Source organism: Podarcis muralis, chromosome 2 (genome assembly GCF_964188315.1).
Source record: "Podarcis muralis chromosome 2, rPodMur119.hap1.1, whole genome shotgun sequence".
NCBI classification, from domain to species: Eukaryota; Metazoa; Chordata; class Lepidosauria; order Squamata; family Lacertidae; genus Podarcis; species Podarcis muralis.
Window position 1 is genome coordinate 2,523,214 of NC_135656.1, and position 21,124 is coordinate 2,544,337.

A 21,124-nucleotide genomic window follows, 5' to 3' on the forward strand; every position below is an offset into this window, starting at 1 on the left:
CCTTTTGGGAATGAGGCATGGCAGAGACTGTGGTGTCTGTGATATAAGGCTTCTTTACGCATATATACAACCTGCGCCTACAATGGAGGGGTTCCCAGCATCAACACCCCAAAGGGGTATTGTTTCTTTGATAGCTGCAACCATGGATTCAAGCAGAAATCAGCCATGTCTCTCTGACCCTCTGCTTGCTACTTTTTCCTCTCCCTCACATCACACAAAACTAAACTCTGAACTCTGGGTTTTGTTCTTATCACTATCTCATTGCTGGAGGAGGGACCCCACCCATTTGTCACCCACAGTGGCTTAGAGTGGGGGGCTGAGGGGTGTGTGGCCCGGACGCATTTTGGCCCGGACGCAACTAGGCACCCCCATGATAGGCTCCCCCATTGGAGCCTGGCTCTGGTGGGCGAGGGAGCTGCCGAGCCAGTTTCCTTGCTCCCGGCTGCAGTAGCTCCACTCCCGGGTCAAGCCTGGGGGTGGAGTGCAGGAGAGTCAGCCGCAGTGCTGCCTCTCTCCTCAACTGGGCTACGTGTGTGCCTGGCTGCAGCTCCAATCCTGGGTCAGGTCTGATGTTCGGATTAGTGATGTTCACATCTAGTATTCAGATGTCTTTTTCCACTTACCTCCTGTCCTGGGTAAAACTGATTAGCGGATGAGTTGGCAGGAAATACCTCTTTGGGCCCAATGAGGGAAATATTTTCTGTATTGATTTTATATTGTTTTTTATTTTTTGGTTAAAAGTCAAAAGCAATGCTCAGTCAGTCCTAATTGCTTGTTTGCACATCCATCAGTCATTCTTTTACATTTCTCTGACTAGGCATTCTCAGACCCAAAAAGTACTACAACAAGGAGAACCATAGAAACACAATAAATTGAAATGAATTTGATGAGAAGCAATTTAATCCATAAAATGAAACATTCCAAAAGTTTAATGAGCCACCACCACATTATAACAACATTATGGAAGAACTCCACTCAATACACTCTGAGAATCCACGGGAGTTTTCTCATTCATGCTATCCTTCCCCCAAATAATCCTGGGAATTGTAGTTTGCCCCTCACAGAGCTGTAGTTCCCAGCACCACTACACTATAGTTCCCAGGATTTTTGAGGATAAGCAGCGTCCTTTTGTGCATGATTTTCTGGGGGGCAGCTAAGGGCGTTACTTGCACCTGTTCTGAAACAAGTGAACCAGGTTTATCTCCTGACTGATTTGGTGACTCCCCCTGGCTTGCCAAAATTATGCCCCCTTCATCATGGCATGATTCTGTCTGCTTCTTTATTAACGTATTGCTCTTTTTCCCCTCCCTTGTGTCTCCTCTCCACACATACAAATCTTTCTCTCCCAGAAATTGATGAAGACCGGCTCCCCAACCCTCTTTTGAAGGTATGTACAACTTCTCCAAGGGGTGAGGAACTGAAGTCCAGTTTCATTTATCCAGCAAAATTGGGTGCTAAAGTATGTCCTGGATAGAGGCATTTCAAGCTGCTGATACAGTTTTAAGGCACTCCCAGTGAAAATTCTCCATGCACATAGAAAAATGAAATGCCAGTGAAAAGGTTCTCCCTGGTGTGCTAGCTTTCTATGTGAAGAGGATGGGGGGTTGTTTGTTGGCAAGCATTGACACAGGCAACCTTCTCCCACCATGCACCTAGTCCAGGAAAAGGCTTCATTGCTTGATTGTATAGTAAAGTGGTATTTATTTAACATTAATTTGGGGAGTGAGAAAGAAAGAATATTATCTTTCTAAGCCAATCCAAGTGCTCGGAAGGGTGCCTTCTGATCCTCACCAAAAGTCTTGCCATCACCACCAGCTCCACCACCTAATGCACATCCTTTCATTTCAGTTGGTAATCATATAAGTCTTCAGAAGAGCTACTGATCTCATGGTAGGAGGACAGAGGGAGCATTTGCCACTGCTGCTCCTCTTCTTTGACTTAAGCAGTGGCTTGAAGGAGGGTGTCGTGATGGTGCTGGCGGCAAGATCTGGTGTGGATGGGTGGGGGGGGGGGGAGCTAACACTTCTTACCTCATTTGGATTTTAATCTAGCCAGGGAAAAATTCCTGGCCTTGAAATATTTCCTAATGTGGCAAGTTTTAGGAGCTGCTAAAATTCTTCTCCAAATGTAGAGCGGTTCACCAGCATCTTCCACCTCCTACTGTCAGCTGATGGGCATGTGGGGGCTCACCTTGTACCATCAAAGGAGTAATCCAGAATGCACCTTAAGTTCCCAAATGTTCCTTTGAAGCCTCACCCATAACCACCTCACACCTGATGCCATGTCAGGTGTAAGATGGGCTTCCACAGAACAGTCTCACAAGTCTAATGGGGAGGTCTGGCAATTTGGCCCATGTGCCCACAGGCTGCTCACCCCTGCTTTAAGAGCCCCATAGTGAGTAGAAAGTCAAGAGCTGCTGGTTTTCCTGCCATGAGACTGCAGTGAATGGGAGCACTTGCCACATCATGCCTCCATGGGAGTGGACAAATCAGGCACACTTTTTGGTTTGAATCTTGAAGGGAGGGGCTGCAGGTGGGGAGGGACTTCTTCTGGCAGGTTGTTGCTATGTAGACTAAAGGCACCTGCCCATCAGGCAGTGGCACTTTCTCTCCAGATGGACCGGGCCCATCGGAGAAGAGAGGCTGCATTTTGAGAGGCCTTGTTCTCACTGAGCATCTTCTCTTTCATTCCTGAACTGGCAGGTTCCAGATTCAGGACATAGCTAAAGTTTTGCTCCAGAGTTTCCACCTAGGGGCTCCTTAGGTATTTTCACCTCTCCCCCCACCCCCACCTTTCTTTACAGCCAGGAATGTCGATGTCTCCAAGGCAGAGGAAGAAGGTTTCTCGCACCACCCCCACCATGAAAGGTAACAGTGGCTGCAGTTTAGGGACTAGTTGACTAGTGAAGGACCCTTAATGGTTCTTGCCACTACCCAGCATGAGCATGTTGCTTCACTCTGGGAAGGAATTGAGGTTTTTCTTAACTTCGTACGGATATTGGCAGTGCTTTGAAAGCAACAAGCTCTCTCGCTGCTTTCTCCCGCTCTGAAAGGCTTGGCACAATGTCTTTCTCTGCACTCTAGAGAAGATCAAGAGTTCTGTCAGTGAGGTTCTGTGCAGGATAGGCTAAACCCCTGTGTCTTCCCCACTTGGAGATGGGGGAGAGCTTTGGGGCTTACAGCCACAGCTCCTTCAAATGGCAGCATGTTTCACCCCCGTAGTATTTCCCCCTTCTCTTTGTGAGGTAATGGCAGGGTCAGTAGCCAGCACAAGTTTTTGTCTGGCTGTCTATTGACTTGCTTGCTAAAAGCACTGAAGGCCCACAGATGGAATGGCTGTTTTTTCAAAGGTGTGCATGCGCATGCGCACACACAGACACACTGCTATGTCCCTTGCTTGGCAGTATCCCAGGAATGCCATCCTGTAATTAATGACATGGTTGTTTAAGAGAGATTAGGATTTATTTTTAAACAAGCATCCTCTAATTATAGGACTGGAAGGTACCTTCAAAGGTCATCCAATCCATTCTGTTTCCCCCAACTGGTCTTAAGCCCATTTGCACGTAAACAGCCCTAGGCAGATGCTTCTCCCAACCTATTTTTACAAATGCTCATTCATGGCATTGCTCCAGAATGTCCAACTCTTAAAGACGTGATCTATACCCATGGAAGACCCACACCTCCCCCCCAGTGGGTCTGTACCAATTTAAGATGGATCCCTGCATGTAGAACAGTTGCCAACCTGATATCCGCTTGTAGTGAGGGTTTTAGTTATTTTTCACTCATGCAAACCTACCGACTCCCATTTGCAGTTGAACATTCTGAAGTGCCCACAAAGATGTCCTGTGTGATTCTTCTGTACTTGTGGATGGGTTCTAAGTTGTCTTTGTGTTTTCCCATCTACAATTTTCTTCTTTCTTTCTGACTAAATGTGTCTGGTCCCCCCTCCTCCTCCTGCAATCTTTCCTCATAAATTTTACATTGAACCACTTTATCTTTTGCATTGCTCTACATTCCCTCCAATTTGCCCACCCTGCTATTTTTTAAGCCTTGCAGAGCACAATTCTCAGGCTGTGACAGAGTCACAGGATCCATTTTGGAGCACAGATAGATCAGGGTTGAAAGAGGAACAGGTTCCATAACTAGAGGTCATTATGACTTGTGGGTGATGGAGAAATTCTGTTTTCCAGAAAACAGGTTCAAGTTCTGACAACCAGGATTCAAGGTCAAATATTCATATACTAGTTGGAAAGAAGAAAGGTCATTAGGCATTGGGTCAAAAAGGGTGATAATGGCACTGACAATGTGCTCCTATGCATATCTGCACAGAAGTGAGTCCTCCTGAGTTTAGTGGAACTTACTCCCAGGTAAAGTATATAAAGGAGCCCAGGGGTAGGAAGCGTGGAGTACAGGAAGTGGTTTAGAACACTGTTCTTCAACCTTGGGGGATTGTAACTAACAAAGTCTTTCTGTTGGCACATCTCCACAATGGGACTTTGCCTCCCCCACATCTAAATCCATTCTGTGGTTTACCCCAACCCTCTGGAACAAATTGCACAGGGGGCAGGAGAGGAGAGGGAGAGAAAGTCCTGGTACACAGGCAGAAATCCTTGCACCAAAGGGACTATTTCGTTGGCCACAACCCTGTGTGTTGGGCTACAACAACACCTTCCTTCAGTTCCCAAGTCATCAAAAGCCACTGCCTACTGGTAGCTGAATGTTTCTCAATGAACAACTCTCCTTTTTTACAACTGGGCTTAAAAAAATTAAATGTGTGCACAGGAAATTGTCCCAGACTCTTTAAATTTCATATTTTTCATGAGGTTTTCTTCCTCCCCTCCTCCCCCTTTCAGAGCTCCAGCTGATGGTTGAGCACCATCTCTGCAAGCAGCAGGCGGATGAGGAGGATGTCAGCACTGGGAGCCAGGAGCCACACAGTCCAAGCTGCTGCCCTCATGCCAACTCAGAACCTGGCCACAGTCCTGGGAGTTGCCCTTTGGCCCAAGCTCATGCTCAGCTGGGCATTCAGCAGGGGGAGCCCATTGGCCTGGAGGAACGTGAGTATGTTTCAGTCAACTAGAGGCATTAACCCACTTTTCCTAGCTAGCATGGGTGAAGGGAGTTGTCGTCCAAAACATCTGGAGGGCACCAGGTTTATGAAAGTTAGCCTACATTTTATGCTTTATTTTAGGGTTATCATATTTAGAAGAGCAAAGAAGAGGACACATTTGCCAACTTCTACTTTTAACAATGGATAACTATGATGACCTCATTTTATGTACCCATGAAAAAGAGAACATGTCCTGGAAAAAGAGGACATATGGCAACCCTTCATTTTATCCCATAGAACTCAGTGGGGGCATAGAGGTCTATTCTGATTTGTGCAGCCCTTTATCTGCATAGCACCACTCTGGAATCTGTTGTTGTTGTTTTTAATGGTCCATGTAATATGATTGGTCCATGACAGCCTATGTGAAAGCAAGCTGTGCATTAACACGGTGCTGCTGCAGATCATGCTAATAGCCTGTGTGTGTGGCAGGACACTCTTCTCCCCCACACTGCAGCAGGCAGCCTGAAGGCAAAGTCATGCCAAAAAATCCTTTGTCTAATAAGGAGATCAAACAGTGGCCTCTAGTGGCTGTAGTTCAAAATGATAGCCGAGCTTTGCTTGAGTCCTGGGGGGGGGGGGGGAGGCCTTCCTGGAGGGAAGCGTTTTGATCCACTCCCTGTCTTGATAAATGATTTATCAGGGATGTTCTCTCTAACAAGCTCTGCCCAAGCCCCTTGTCAAATATTCATAGTGTGAGCGTGTCCTGCAAAGTGCTGCGGCTGGATGATGGGCTCAAAACAGCTGTGGTCTCCCCTTTGACATTTCACAGAAGAGGGAAGATGGCTGCTCTTGTTTTCCATTATAAACAGGACTTCAGAGTGCAGCAGGGAACAGACAAAAAGAGCAAACTGCTTCCCTAGAGACTTGTGTCATGTCCCACCAAGGGTTGTGAGTGGGGTTCTCCCCCAACACTAAGCTCAAGTAATGTATGTTTTATTATTTCCCTTGGTTGAGAACTCACAGCTTTTGAGGAGCATGCTATGGGAAGCTGTCATTCAAGGTATAACAACTGGAACTTCAGCCAGGGCCAGCCTAACCGTAGAGTCAGGCTAGGGGCCTTCCTCAGCTTTCTCTTGGAGACCATTGCCTGCACCTCTGGAGGAAGGGCACCCTTGGCAGAGGCTTAGCTGCTGGGCTGAAATTGCCCTTGTCATTTCCTGGGGATTCAACCAAGAGCCACCTTGATCTCTCCCAGCTACCCTGGGGCACAGGCACAATTGTAAGCTGGAGGGAGTAAAAAAAGTGGCAGGCATTTGACCATGTTTCTCCTCGTGAACTTGGCTTTGGGGGCATAATAAAAAGGCAAAACAGGTCCAAGGTGTTTGGGCTATTTTATGCGAAAATGTGTGTCTGTTATATGGGAGACTCAACAAGAACAGTTCTTCTTTTGCTTGCCCCAAGTGAGAACATAGGAGCTCGGCTGGATCAAGCTAATGGCCCATCTGGTCCAGGTTTCTGTTCTGAGAGGGCCAAGCAGATGCCATTGACAGCCTGCTCCTCCCTCCGTGAATTTATCCAGCCCTTTTTGAAGCCATCCAAGTGGGTGGTCATTCCTGTATCTTGTGGGAACGATTTGCACAGTAGCTATGCACTGTGGGAAGAAGTGTTTAATTTTGCCTGACCTAAATCTTCCAACATTCAGCTTCTTTGGATGTCCCCAAGTTCTAGCATTATGAAAAATGGAGAAAAACATCTGCCTCTGAACTTTCTCCTTGCTGTGTACAATTTTATATACATCTATTGTGTCCCTCCTGAACTCACCTTTTTTTTCCTAATTCCAGAGGGTGCATTATAGAGAAACAGTGTTGTGTTAGAAAGGTGGGGTGGGGGTGTGGGGGGGTGTGAGAGAGAGAGAGGGAGAGCTGCTGTTGACTGAATGAATTGTACAATCACAATAGTAAAGGACTGGTAAAAGAGGTAGCATCTTACACTTTTCAGCGCTTCCATAGACAGAGGTTTCTAATCTATGTAACTGATAGATGTCCAGGAATCTGAGGGTGAGATTCAGTCCAGATTAAGGAATGTCCAGCACAATAGCATGTGATTTAAATTACAAGGATTTAAAATGAAACTGAGAAGATGTAAATCCAGTCAACTCTTGGAAATGTTAGGTGGCTTGTTTTGTAATAGGACACAGTGGTGAAGAGTTCAACATTTTGACTTGCCTAAGGCAGCATCAACAAGAATCTTTTGAGCTAGCCGTATTTTTAATACAAACTGGCCCAGTATCACGAAGCAGCAAAAGACAATACACCCAAAACAAAACCCATCACAGGGACCAGCATTATCACATTCATTCTCCTTGCAAGAACCTAAAAACTCTTGGATGTCTTGAATTTTGGTTAAAGGAATGGTAGTTCTAGTTCCTTTTTGATGTTTTGTAAGAGCGTGATTCAAGAGAGGTTTAGAGTTGGACTCAGTGGCATGAAACTGCCATCCTTAAGAGATGGAATAAGCCGCAGTGCCCAGTCAGTTAGCCTGGCTCTCTTAATAACTCCACCCTATGGCACTTCATACATAGAGCTGCATAAGTAAATTATGGGATAGAGGTGCATGCATCATGCAGGTGATTCTATGTACCTACACACGGGGTTTCCTGTGCACACTTCCCCCACCCCTGCTTTTGTCAAATCACAGTGCCTCTTGCATTGTCAGGAGGCTACAGTTTGTGTGATGGCACAGAGAACTGATTTTGGAAATGAAGACCTCACTACACGATTCTCTCTGGATATTGACCTTTGTCAGTGATGGTCCATGCACCCCACCCCCATAACAGGGTTGGGGAATCTATGGCCTTCCAGATATTGTTGAATTAAAACTCCCATCAACCCCAGCCAGCACAGCTAAAGGTCAGGAGGGTGGAAGTTCTATTCCAGCAACGTCTAGAGAGCCACAGGTTCCCCACAGCAACCCTACAGACACATTTGTCACTCTTGAGAAACCCGCCTTTACCCATTCTCCAAAGCAGCATACACAGCCTGCCTACCTTCCTTTAGGCTTTGCATGGGGCTTCTTATCACCCTCAGCTCCTGCTTCGAACCTTCTTGCCTCACTTCTTCACTCAACCCGATTTCTAGGCCTATTATCCCTTCGTCCCCCCACCTTTTCAGATGACTGCACCCATCTCTACTCAGCGCCTGTGGCTGATCCTTCCTCTTCCAAAGCCAGAATGTTTATGAACATTCCATATTGGCCATTTGTCCACAAAACTTCTCTGTGCATATAGGCAGCTATATGCACATAGCAACCCACTCCCATCAACATTTTCTCAACACATGAACACTGAAACTGAGGTGGTGGGCATTTTCCTGTTTTCATGTGCACACGTGATTTGCACACAGAGGAGGCTCTTCTGAGCAGCCCTGTTGCAGCTATTCAGTCAATGGTTATGGAAGGCACACAAGTTGCAAAGGTAAAAATGTACACTGTTATAGAATATTGATCAAATGGTTACTTTAAAAAAATGTACATGATAACTTTCTCTGTTACCCTCTATTAAAGAAATCACCGTCGTGCTCCCTGTTCTTTTCCCATAGACAAAACGCCCCAACTGAAGATTTTCTTAAGGAATATACTTGATGCAGCCTAGGCTTAATTAGCAGCATTAAGATACTTTTCTCTTCTTTTACTTTTTTGATCCCTTTGCTGGGGAAACCCAGCCAGATGGGCAGGGTATAAATAATAAAGGATTATAGAATCAATTATTATTCCTATTACTATTGCACACCCTCACAATCCTTTGCAGGTGTGGGGCTTCCAAAGAGTTGTCTGCTCACTTTAACAGAGGTAACAGCTTCTCAAGTGCCAAGAGGTGTGCATAAAGTTTTCTCTGGCAGGGTTATAGATGGGAGAAAGCAGCCATGCTGGAGTTCAGAATGCCCATGTGGCCATATGGATTTGGGGAGAGGGGGCTGGCTATGACTGGAATTTATTGTCATGACACACTGAGTTTAACATTCCCTGTGAGCTTCCCATTATTCGTTATTTATACCTTCCCAAATCTTCCCTGAGCGGTTCCAACCAATTGAGAATCTATCCATGCATGTATGTAGTGAGAAGTAAGTATAACTGTGTCTGCTTATTAACAGTGAATCTCATCTGGTATGCCTTCACTCAGTGACCCAGTTTAGAGAGATTTCTCTGGAGCTGTTTTGACAGACGTTCTTTGGTTTTGTTGTTGTTATTGTTCTCTATACGCCAGTATCATCTGCCAATGTTGCTGTTCTCCCTATTCCGCTCCGCGGCTTGATTGTTTTGTGAATCAATTAAAAAATCCCTCCATTTCCTCATGGACTTTTTGACAATTGTTTTGTGCAGAAGGAAGCATCACGGGAGCTTGCTGCGCAGAGAGACCCAGTAATGTGAAGCCAGACCTGTCCTCAGAGAAGCAAGGAGTTCATATACCACCGGAGAGCTCTGTGGAGAAGCAGAAGCTGGCCAAGGAGTATGTATAGCTGTGCCTCTAAATTTGGGGAGGGGGCAGGAAAAGGGAGATAAAGGAGCCAACTCTGCTCTGAATAGAATGGACACCCAGGGGTGTATTATACCAATTCTGAAATTGCCTTCATTAGTGATATATAGTCTTACTTTATGAGCCAGGGAAAGTATTGCAGGAAAAAGCCTTTGACTTTGCTGAATGTTTACCTCTTTGGGGTTTGGAAAGTGAAAGTAATTTGCGATTCACCTTTCTCTTGCTCCTTCATAGCTATTGTTTCCCCAATCTGTTGCTGCTTCAGCTTGCTTTCCCTAGGCTTAGGGCTTTCCTCCCCCACTTCCTTCTTGTAATCCAGGTCAGTGATGGCTTAGCAAAATGAAGTTGATTTAGAGTGAAGCTGATTTAGAGTGAGGCAGTGCTTCCTGGAGCAGCACTGCCTTTCCTTGGAATGGGTGAACACTTTTTGCCACATTTAAAAAAAAAAGATCACCTGTAAAATACTGTACCAAAATCCAGGAAGAGGTGGATGGTTCATAGCTGCTGGATTTTGTGTGTGTGCAAACAGTTGTTTCACATTTTCAATCGTTTCTTTCAATCAGTTATTTCTAGTGTCCCGTCCCCCCCACCCCAGGAGAACAGGTTAAAATGTGATAGCAAATACCACCCATTCACTTGGAATTTCAGCATTTTCTGAAATGCAAAGCAAATGTTTGCCCAGATGAATAGGGACACTGTATATCCCAGAAGCGCATCAAGATCTCTCTGCACATAGTAAAGAAGAATAAACCCACAGTTCTGCCTTGGTGCATAGTAACCCTAATATGACCTGCTGTATGCACATCAAAGCAGAAATTCCATATGTTGGCACACATGCATGGCACTGAGCAGAACATTGATGCAATGTGGATACTTTATTCTGCAAGGGGTATGTACATCTGAACATAGGGATGGATGAGTATCAATACCAAAATAATGGGTTGTGGCCAATGTTAGTCCTACTTGGAGTAGACCCATTAAAATGAATGGATAAGACTACCAGGTCTATTAAGGTAAATATGTCTACACAACCTGGTGGAGGTCAACCCCAACCCCCCTTTTTCCTGTTTTCTAAACTTAAAAACGTGTCAAACATGAGCCTTTTATACATAGGAATGGCACTCAGGGCAATATTTGAAAATGCTCATTCAGATATTGCCGCGTAAACCACCTTTGTGATTCTTCAGTTCATGCATTTCAGCACTGAGCAACTGAACAGGAAAATGGGTTTGAGAGCTATGCTTAAATAAAGGCAGCGTGTCCAGGTGAACCTGAGGGGGGGCAGAGGATGCTCTGGGGTACAAAATAATCATGATAAAATATTTATCTTTTGCTGTGCATGTGCAAGCAAGCTGTATTGCAGATCAAAAGGCCACAGGTGCCAGGCCATCTGCATGACCTCTGGCACAATGCAGACACATGCAGCTGCAAGTCCCGCAGTGATAAAAATCATTGGATGGTGTGAGAGTAGGGAGAGAGCGAGAGCATGTTAGCTCTGCGGGTATCAAATTCCCTTTGTGGATGCCTGGATTATGAAGTCTCACTGTGACTTCAATTAGTTCTCCTTTCATCTTAGATTAGTTCATTTCAGATCAAATTGGTCAAGGGAAAGGTTTGGTTGCTTCACTCAAGCCCAGGCTTAATGAAAACTGAAAGGGACGTTCTTTGTACTTTAGTATACTGAGAATGAAGATACAATGTGGGCCCCCAGGGGAGATGCAGACACATGCAGCAGACTTGGCACAAGTCTTCACTCTCTGGCTCCCACACACCTGAGTGCCTACCTGTACCCAGCAATGTGTTGTCTTAACACAAAGCACAAGCCAAACAGAAGCAGAGATTTCAAGGTTCTTTGATGCATTCAGGCACCACTAAAAGAGATGGCAACCCTCTTATTATCATTGGACAGTTTGACTGTTTTGTTAACTTTACCAAGGGCTGTGATTAGCTTGGTCTCTATATTTAGTCAAGGGACAATTTTAGAGATCCTACTGGATCATACCAAAGATCTGTTGCTGGGCCAACAACCCTCCCCACATTGTTCTTTTCCCCTCATGGTTGGATGTTCAGAGGAATATTGCCTCTGCTCAGCTGGGGCTGAGAGGAGTTCTGATCCAAAAATGTGGAGGGTACCAGGTTGGCAAAGTCTGTTTTAAGAGGGTCTGTTGAGCTTACATAGTTCATAGCTGTTAGTAGGCGTATCCTCCAGTGAGATCACAGAATCACAATCAATAATTGTAGAGCTGGAAGAGATCCATGAGGATCATCTAGTTCAGTCCCTGAGATTACGAGTCTCATGTTCTACCAACTGAGCTATAAGGGGTCTAATTCCTTCTTAAAGCTATCTAACCCCATGGCTTTAAATTCCGTTGCATCTTGCATGCAAGAAAGAACATTCCTTGCCAGTCAATTCCCTTAGGTGACCCTAAGTCCTAGTATTATGAGCCATGAAGAAAAATGCATCTCTGAACTCTCCATGCCATGCGTAATTTCATATACTCTGTCCTCACCCACCCACCCAAAATAGTCCCACACTCTTTAGCCTTTTCTTACAGCAGAGGAGAAGAACATTTGACCCTCCAGCTGTTGTTGGTCTACAATCCCCATCTGGCCCAGTCAGCACAGCCAATGGCCAGAGATGATGGGAGTTGTAGTCCAGTAACATCTGAACGGCCACAGGTGAGCTATCCCTGCCTTTTGTAAGGAAAACGATCCAAACCCTTGGTTTTTGTGATTGTCTGTTTCTATATCTTTTCCAGCTCCTAGATCTCCCTATTTCAGATGAGGTGATCAGAAGTAATGATTGAAATAGGTATCGGACAAGATAGCAACCACCTTTGCCGCATTTGTAATAATTAAACTCTTGTGCATATCCCAGCTTCACTTTAAAACTAACCTTGGTCTTCAGCAGCCATTTTGAAGAGCCTGTTCTACAAACTTTGTTTGTTTGTTCCATAGGTGATGCACTGCTTCAGGAATGGAGGTTACGTCTGAACACAGGCGGAGCTCATGCCTGCATACGGGAATATCACACAGCAGTTTTCTTTAAAGAATTTTTTTTTTTAAAAAAAAGATTTCAATGGCTGTTCAGATGTTTGTAATGTCCCCCCCCCCTTTTTCTTTTTTTTTTAAATGAAATGTCCAATGGCCTAGGGGAGGATATCTATTCAGTTTTGGGCTTGGGCTCATGTTTTAGGTGTTGAAGTAGAAAAAGGTGAATCAGCACTAGAGAGTATGTTTGTTAGTTAGCAGAGCTGGAGAAATCTCCATATTGTACATTTATCACTGGCCCAGTTCTCCAGAACAGCAGATGAGTTTGTAAAGTCTTATGCCTGGAGCTGAACCACTTTAAGAGCTGGGGGTGGGGAGTGAGGCACATGCTTGTGCACTCCCAGCAGACACAATAGATTTCTTTATGCCAAGAAGTGCAGAGAATTCTAACTTAGCTCTTTCTCTGATGTGCCATTTTTTATATACAAATATTTTGTTGTAGTAGTAGTCGTTGTTGGGTAGAAGAGCATTCAGTCATGTAAGCTTCCACCTGCAGTCTCACTTATGTAGTACAGCTCAAAAATAGGTTTACCATTATTTCATCTGCTGTGGGAGAGATCTAGGCCACCAGCTAGATGATTTTATTCCCTTAGACCTCATTTTTCTATACTCTACAATGGTGTTTTCCTAGCCGTCCAATACTGATTTCTACAATTTTTTATTGCTTTCTACTGTAGCCATAGATAGGTGCAGGCTGGGAAAATCTGCAGCTCCTCCTATCATGCTTTGGAAGGAAACTAGGATGGGAACAGTACGTAGAGCAGGAATGGGGGAACCTGGAGCCCTCCAAAAGTGGTTGGGACTCCATGTCCCATTAGCCTCAGGCAGTCAGGGATAATGAGAACTATAGTCCAAAATATCTGGACGGCCATCTAAAAGGTTCCTGCCTATCATTGTGGGGGGAATCTGAACAAATGACAACCTCCTCTTTATTCCTTCTCCAGCTGAGCTGTCCTTTCTTTGGGAGTGACAAGATACAACAGTGCCTTCTGGGAGAGAGTAGCAGGTTTTCCTCCCTTGAAACAACCTACAGGCCTCAGTCGTGTGTGCATAACCTCCAGTATTTGTCACACATTAAACAAAAAAAAAGGTCTGCTTATTTCCTGGGACGTTAGAGTAACACAGTCGTGAGCGCTTGAAATAGCTATTTTTTCTCTTTATGCTAGACATACTACCAGTATTTTGAATTTTGCTCTTATGTAATAGAAAATGCAGTCAAGGCTTCCCTGTCATAAAGAAACCAGCTGGATGCAGCCTAGACGAAGGAGTGGAGGACAGATCCGTGGCTCTTACACTGGTGTTTTAAGCCAAAGCCTCAATATGACACGGGCCTTTATTCTGCCAGCCTTCCCTTAGTCAGTGCCCTTCGGATTTTGTTGCAGTCCAATTCCCATCTGCCTCAGCCAGAATAGGCAATGGGGCAGAGATGGTGGATTGTAGTTCTAGCAACATTTGGAGGGCACAAGGTTGGGGAAAGGTGCTGCATGCCTTTATTAACACACTCATTGCTCCACCCGCAAAAGGGGAGGCTGCAGGCTAGATACATAGGTCCGAGATATCAGAGATCCCACTTGAGTTTCTCATCGGTCGTACATTGTGTATCCCTGAATCATTGGCAGAGTTTTACATATCCGGACCATCATTCTGGGCTCTCTTCCCCCATCACACATGTGAATTCTATTTCTTTATTAAACGGGTCATCTTTGCTTGGTTTTTGAGTTCCAAAATCACTCGTTTGCCCTAAGTGGCTTGTGTGGTGCTATGACAACATGGCAGGGCTCCGTCTTTCACCCTCAGCAGTGCTGTCAAGGATGTGTCATTTTCCTTGGTTTGCAAAAATGCCTCTCGGCCAGCATTACGTACCATCTTCGTCTGACACCAAAGGCAAGAGTCAGAGCCTGTCTTCCTTATTAGAAGACACAACCATGAAGCTGGTGGATTTATGAAAGCAACACCAGGAGGGCCACGGGCTCCCCTCTCTTTTAGTGGTGTGCTTGAGAGGAAGAGATTCTGCCTGACAGTGTCTGGGGACAAACCCATCAAAATAAGAAAATAAGAAGGAAGAGGACAACTGACACCCGGGAGTCCCAGTGCAGTCCCGGCTGACACTTTGGTGACTAAATGAAATGCAGATGCTATCCTACTTGCCAGTTCTGATTTAACTTTGTGAGCAGCATAAAGATGCAGAGCTAAAGGTATGCCTGAATTTGCACCCATGGAGAGCTGAGTCACACAATGATTCACAATATGAAGGCAAACTATGGCTTAGTGTGCAGGTTGCTAGAGAGAAGTTCACAGCAACTGTGCTCCTCTCCTGGTACTCCTGCTGCTGTGAGCTAAGCCACGGTTTAGCTAGGAGTGTTTTCTGAACCCAAACTCACGGTTTGCCTCACTCCAGACCAGTGGCGGAGCAAGCCAATTGGGTCCTGGGGAGGCGTGTGTGCCCTGAGCCCAGGGGCAGGGCCAGCCGCCCATGGAGCGGGATGAGCCGGGGCAGGATGCTCTGCGGGGCCTCCGAGGATTCTGCCTGTCTCCCCCCTCTCAGCTGTCCTACAGCTGGGGGGGGGGGGGCAGCAGGCGGACCATTTAGGCAGTGCAGAGCCTGTGCACGCCCAAACCACTGCATCTCTCCCAGGAGTGCCGCATGGCTTGGGCGCATTGCAGGCCCCGCAGTGAGTGCCGCCCAGCGTTTTGTCACCCCCTTCAGTGGTGATACCCGGGGCGACCCACCCCCACTGCACCCCCTGACTCTGCCTCTGCTCCAGACACACCATGAGCCCATGTTTGGATGCAATGCTAAACCAAGCCATGCTGCTCATGACGGCAGCAGGGGGACCGGAACTGGAGGGCAACTATTGAAATTTCCAGAAACACTAATGTGTGCATGCATTTGTGCTAAACTGTGGTTTGGTTTAGCACTACATGTAAACTAGCTCAGAGACTCACGGCCAACCATAGCTTTCCATTTACACCAGAATGCAACTCATTTTCTTACCTGTGTGACAGGTAATTGCATACACAGATTTGCTTAAAACATGGTAGGGATAGTCCATGAGAGAAATTGCTAATGGGCTGACCTCACTGACCCTGCGGATCAATAAAAGTGGCAGCCACATCCCCACTCCAAATGGAAAGCAGCGAAGGTGGGTTGAGAGTCTGTATTGGCCAAGGAGCTGAGCAGGAAGGATCCAGAAGGAGGCTGAACCTCCTTTCAGGACTGGGAATTTCCACCAACTGACTCAGTTTGCATGCAATGGCTCTGGGGCCCCATTAATAAGCTTATCAAGTCTCTGGGTCATTCCCCATAACCACCATCACACCTCCTGCTGACTCTCGCTGCATACATAGAACACAGTGACCCTGACAATTGTCACTGGCTACCGGGGGGGGGGGGGCGCTTGTTTCAGCAGCTGTTTCCCATCACTGCCACACCCCACACACCCCCCCCCCCACATAACCGTTTCATTCTACAGGGGCTGTTTTGCAAGGATCTCCCCACCGCCAATCATCATCCCCTCTTTATCAACCCTTGACAAGCACTGCCTTTTGCCAGCTGGGATGCTTGAGGAATTTGATCTTTTCACATTCTGATACAGGCTCACTTGATCTACAGCTCCTGGACAAAAATTCAGATTGGAATGCAATTGTGGTGCTGCTCTTCTTGGCTCAGAAAAAGCATCGAGATTGGCTTTAAAACCCGTCTTGAGATTAAATGCATTTGGAAACGCGTATTTTGAGAAATACTTTAGGGAATGGCACTTAGTGGTAGAGCAATCCCCTGGGGGAGAGAGAGCCTCAAGCCCTGGAGAGAAACGGTCATTCAGTATAGACAAGGCAGCTTCCAAGGCTCCTAAAACTGCTTACTGAAATGCAAATCTGGGGGCATTTTTAAATAAAGAAAGCAGATTTATGGGGAAATGGGGTTCAATGGACGATCGGTGATCACATGAGAAAAGGAAGTCAGAAAGAAGCTGTGGCATCCATCCCTGCTTGCAAGGTGCTTATTGTGGTATTTCTGATGGACAGAAACCAGGAGAACCAGCCATTTGTGTCTCTTCCCCTTCCCTTTTATTTGCTGTTTTTGATCATCACTTTCCTTTTATTCTTTTATTAAGTTTCTTTTACATGCGCATAATTTGGAATTCTGCATTGTATGGAGCTGTTATAATATAAGAATCTGAGTTCAAGAAACAAAACCAAAAAGAAAGAAGAGTTACTGCATGGTAGAAAAATTATGTCCGAGGTACAGACACATACAGAGTTCCACGGACCAAATGTGTTGACAAAGAAGATATTTACAAAGTTCTGGGGCTGGGAGTTGGAGGACAAAGAGGCTGGAGACGGGAGCTGCAAGTTTCTTCCAGTTTGGACACTCTGGAAGAAACTTCAGAGTTGGGGTGAAGGTAGCTCCAGCCCTTGACATTCCTTATTCAGCCTCATTAAGTCTCAGGGGAAGCATTCAAAGCACTGGACAGGAAGTCATAGCTGAAGAAGCTCCAAAGAGCAAATTCTCAACCAGGTCCCCATTCCAAGTGCTTACAGCTAGGGAGGAAGTGAGTCCCAAATCACCCAAGTCATATGATGAGAGATTTCAGGCTAGGACAGACATTGGTTGCGAAGGAATGGAGGGGGCATCCTGTCCTGCCACAAAAATGGGAGATTTTTCACTTCTTGCACACCTTCAGCAGCTTCAAAATGGCTTCTTGGCCAGAGACCCCCAACTCACCTGACTGCAGTCTCTGGAGATTGTATCCAGTGCTAGCCCTATTCAGAACAGAGCCACTGAAATTGATGAACCCAAGTTAGTCTACTCTGAGGGGGGCTGGCACTGAATGCAACCCTCTCTCTCCTTCTGCCTGAAAGCTTGTCCATGTCAATATGCCTAGCCACATTGCCCCAGAATGCACTGGGGTATTCTTAAAATAAATCAGAACAGTCCGCCTTTTCCTTTGTTCTTGGAGCCCCTGTACCAATTCCTTCAGCGGGCATTCTACAGCCCTCATGAGACTGAACCATATGCTTTACTATATGAATGTAAAGATTGGCCTAAGGCAGAATTTCTCAAAGTCACTTGCTGCCATAATTTAGTGTCAAGTCGCATGGTCATGTTGAGAACATGGATTGTCAAGATCCATGCATAGTTTGGCAAGTGCTGAAGCTTCACCATGCACTCAATTTGTCTCTCAACCCATTTTCACCATGTCATTCAACTTCTTGCTGGCAACCTCTATTTCCAATACTATACTTCCTTATGCTATAGATCAGAGTGTGAGGAACCTCTGGCCTGCCAGTCTTGCTGAACATCAGCTCCCATTTCCCTGGCCCTTGGCTACGCTTGCCAAGGTTGATGGGAGGTGTGGTTCAGCAACATCTGGAGGGCCACAGGTCCCCTATATCTGCTGTACATAAGCATATGCACAGTAACATAAGGATAAAGGTAAAGGGACCCCTGACCATTAGGTCCAGTCACGGATGACTCTGGGGTTGCGGCGCTCATCTCACTTTACTGGCCGAGGGAGCCAGTGTACAGCTTCCAGGTCATGTGGCCAGCATGACTGAGCTGCTTCTGGCGAACCAGAGCAGCACACAGAAACGCCGTTTACCTTCCCGCTGGAGCGGTACCTATTTATCTACTTGCACTCTGACGTGCTTTCAGACTGCTAGGTTGGCAGGAAGGGTACATAAGGGTACTATTGTGTTATATCAGCTTCTAGGGGCAGCATTTGGGTTGACATTCCATGAAGGAAGACTTCTCCAGGCTGGGAACTGGCCAGTTCAACCCTTTAACTCAACAGATGACCCCAAATCTCATGAGAACTCACAAGAGATGCGCCATGTACATGTTCTGCGATGCGTCTCAGCCTCAAGCTACAATCCAATGAGGATCCAAAGCCCTGGTTCTCTTATGGCTCACCTCTTGAAAGAGAGAGAGAGGATGAATGCTGAGGTTCAAGCTCACCTAGAAAGCTTACCTGGAAGACATACCTTCAAGACTTCAGATATGTGGGAGTGTCTGTAGCCAGAACTCAGCAAAGCCCTAGCATTAAAATTGGATTCTGGCTCATGTTAAACCCTGGTCCTGATCTGCAAAACCCTTTGCTCTCCTCTCTTCACATTCATACGAGATGAACCTGCCTCAGATCTCCATCGCACACAGCGATATGATTACATCAATCAAAAAGGGAAACAGGGTCCTTAACTAAAGACCATCCAAGCCCACGAACTGGCTTTTGAGATCCCATGAATGCACAGATCAATGCATCAGTCCATAGAAGATGCACCACTAGGACATCCTGTGAGCTATCTATGCCCAGAACCCAGTAGCTGCAGAATAACCAGCAGCCATAAGGTCCATCCAACTTCCATACTGCATATCCCCTATAGGCAGACAGAATGGATTCAGTCTATGGATAGGATGAGGAACTGCAATTCAACTCTTCCTCTTACCCCCCCCCCAACCCATATGACCAAATGGCTGCCAGAAAAATGGGTGCCTGCAACTCCAACAGATGCCTAAATGTCATCTCACAAGTGGAACCGCAGTTGCCGGCAGTGGGCCATGGATAAAGGTGGCATCCACTTAGGGGTTGGGTTGGGTGGGGCTATTCCACTGTGCAATATAACTATTGCTCCAGAGATGTGAGATTTGATACACAGCAGATCTGAGCCAATCTAATGCTTTAATGAGTTGAGAGAGGCTGGCTGATCTGGCTTCATAAAAATGGGAGGCTGAGTATAGGGCATACACATTTTGATACAAGGGACGAGGCTTGTGAGAGACGTCAGCAAACTGCCCCAGGAGGAGAACTGCAGGTGGAACCTCATACGTGGGGAGGGGAGGACTCTTGGGATGCCATTAATTTAGTCCACCCCCGAGGCCAGCTAGGAGCCATACTGATCATGCAGGGGTGCAATTCTCTCTCCATTGCCTTGACACTCTCCTCCAAAGTGCAATTTCAGCCAATACAGTAAAAAAATGTGGCAGCGGTCTCGGCAGTCACTTCGCTGGATTGGCAGTGAGAAGTCTTACCCGGCCCGTTTGGCACAGCAGGGAGGGGGAGGGTGGCTGTGAGTGTAAGCCCTCGGTGTTGCCGAGGCCATTTGCTCATTCATTGGTGCTTGGGGGATGGGATAGACAAAAATCCCATGACTGCAATCATGGAGCAGGAATTCTAACAGTTACATGGGGGGGTATGTGTCTCTCTCATTCTCTGCAACTCAGGGATGGGGCAGGCAGTGGGTGCTGTGTGATGTCGACATTGTTGACTCATTAACAGTTGCATTTATCATTATTAATATTATTACTAGTAGTATTGATGGTCACATTCATGTCACACCCTTCTCGAGCCTGGGGAGGCTCCCTCCCTGTGCGAATGGTGCTTTGTCGATGGTATTGAAGACTTTGGAGTAAATTGCGTTGGAGACCTGCCAGGAAAAACAGAAACAGCCTCAAGAGTCAGAGTCAGGAGCGTGTCCATGGACTGGATAGGAAGGAAGCCATTCATACCTTCCACCAGAGTTAAATCATGAAAACAATTCTGATTGGGAAATAACAAAATTAACAATAACCTTTGAAAATAAGAGCAAGAAAGCAACAGCAATACTTGGAGTTTGAATAGAGCAGGGCAGATCCTCATATTTTGTTGGACTACAACTCCCATCATTCCAGATCATTGGTTAAAGGTGGCTGGAGATGATGGGAGTTGTAGTCCCATAGTATCTGGGGGGCCCAAAGTTGAAGAACCCTGCATTAGAGTGGGGCTGAGGAAACTGCCCCCCCCCCCCATGTTGCAGGATTACAATTTGCATCATCTAGGACTATTGGCCATGCTGGCCAGGGCTGATGGGAGTTGGAGTCCAACAAATGTATGAAGGGCCACACATTCTCCAGCCTTGCTCTCAGGTAATAAGCCTGCATCTGGACTACGCCACTAAACTGCAAAAATCTGGAGCACAATTATTGCTTATTAAAAACTAGCTAGGTGGGGTGTTATTTCACACACCTGAATGTTTTGCTACTAAGAACAAACAAACACCCTCTGCACAGAAAACTACTATGTCAAGAAGAAGGCAACAGCTTCCTTGATGTAGGTCTGTTTCTTCTTCCCTGCCCCTCTGGCTTGGATTATTGAAATTCTGGGACAGTGGCAAACCTGCATTTTGGGGACTGTCATGGGGCCCCCTAACTACTGTTCTCTTCTTCACTGGGGTTGTTCCATGGCAGATCACCACACCTTTACAACACCTGTGCTACTGACTCTCAAACTTTGGGATGGCTGAAATGCATGCAACAAAAAATTAATCAATTTAAGCTGTGCAACTCCAGTTGGTTCTGCTAGACCCCCCCCCCAACCAAAAAAATTAGGCAATGTGGACTAATCACTTTTGGGGTCCCTCTGGGATTAGGGGCCCTGATGCTTAAGGTTCATTAACTCCACCCCTGTTCTGGGACAAGCAAGTCACCAATGCAGGGGTGTTGTTAGGAGGTAGCCC

At 46.2% G+C, this 21,124-nt stretch overlaps 2 protein-coding genes across 6 annotated transcripts in view; one reads left to right on the forward strand and one right to left on the reverse strand.

Moving 5' to 3' along the window:
• PPP1R1A (protein phosphatase 1 regulatory inhibitor subunit 1A) overlaps positions 1–14,342 on the forward strand; it is a 72,858-nt gene extending 58,516 nt beyond the window's left edge. Inside the window, exons 3-7 of the mRNA XM_077923742.1 lie at positions 1,350–1,387; positions 2,804–2,867; positions 4,853–5,056; positions 9,427–9,553; positions 12,539–14,342. Coding sequence (XP_077779868.1) covers positions 1,350–1,387; positions 2,804–2,867; positions 4,853–5,056; positions 9,427–9,553; positions 12,539–12,542 — 437 coding nt within the window. The 3' untranslated portion in view covers positions 12,543–14,342. The remainder of the gene's footprint in view (positions 1–1,349; positions 1,388–2,803; positions 2,868–4,852; positions 5,057–9,426; positions 9,554–12,538) is intronic.
• A 2,381-nt stretch (positions 14,343–16,723) lies between these two features.
• Positions 16,724–21,124, reverse strand: part of PDE1B (phosphodiesterase 1B) — a 128,300-nt gene continuing 123,899 nt past the window's right edge. For all 5 annotated transcript variants that reach the window (XM_077923738.1, XM_077923737.1, XM_077923739.1 and 2 more), the window contains exon 16: positions 16,724–20,056. The gene's annotated coding sequence lies outside the window, so the exon portion shown is untranslated. The remainder of the gene's footprint in view (positions 20,057–21,124) is intronic.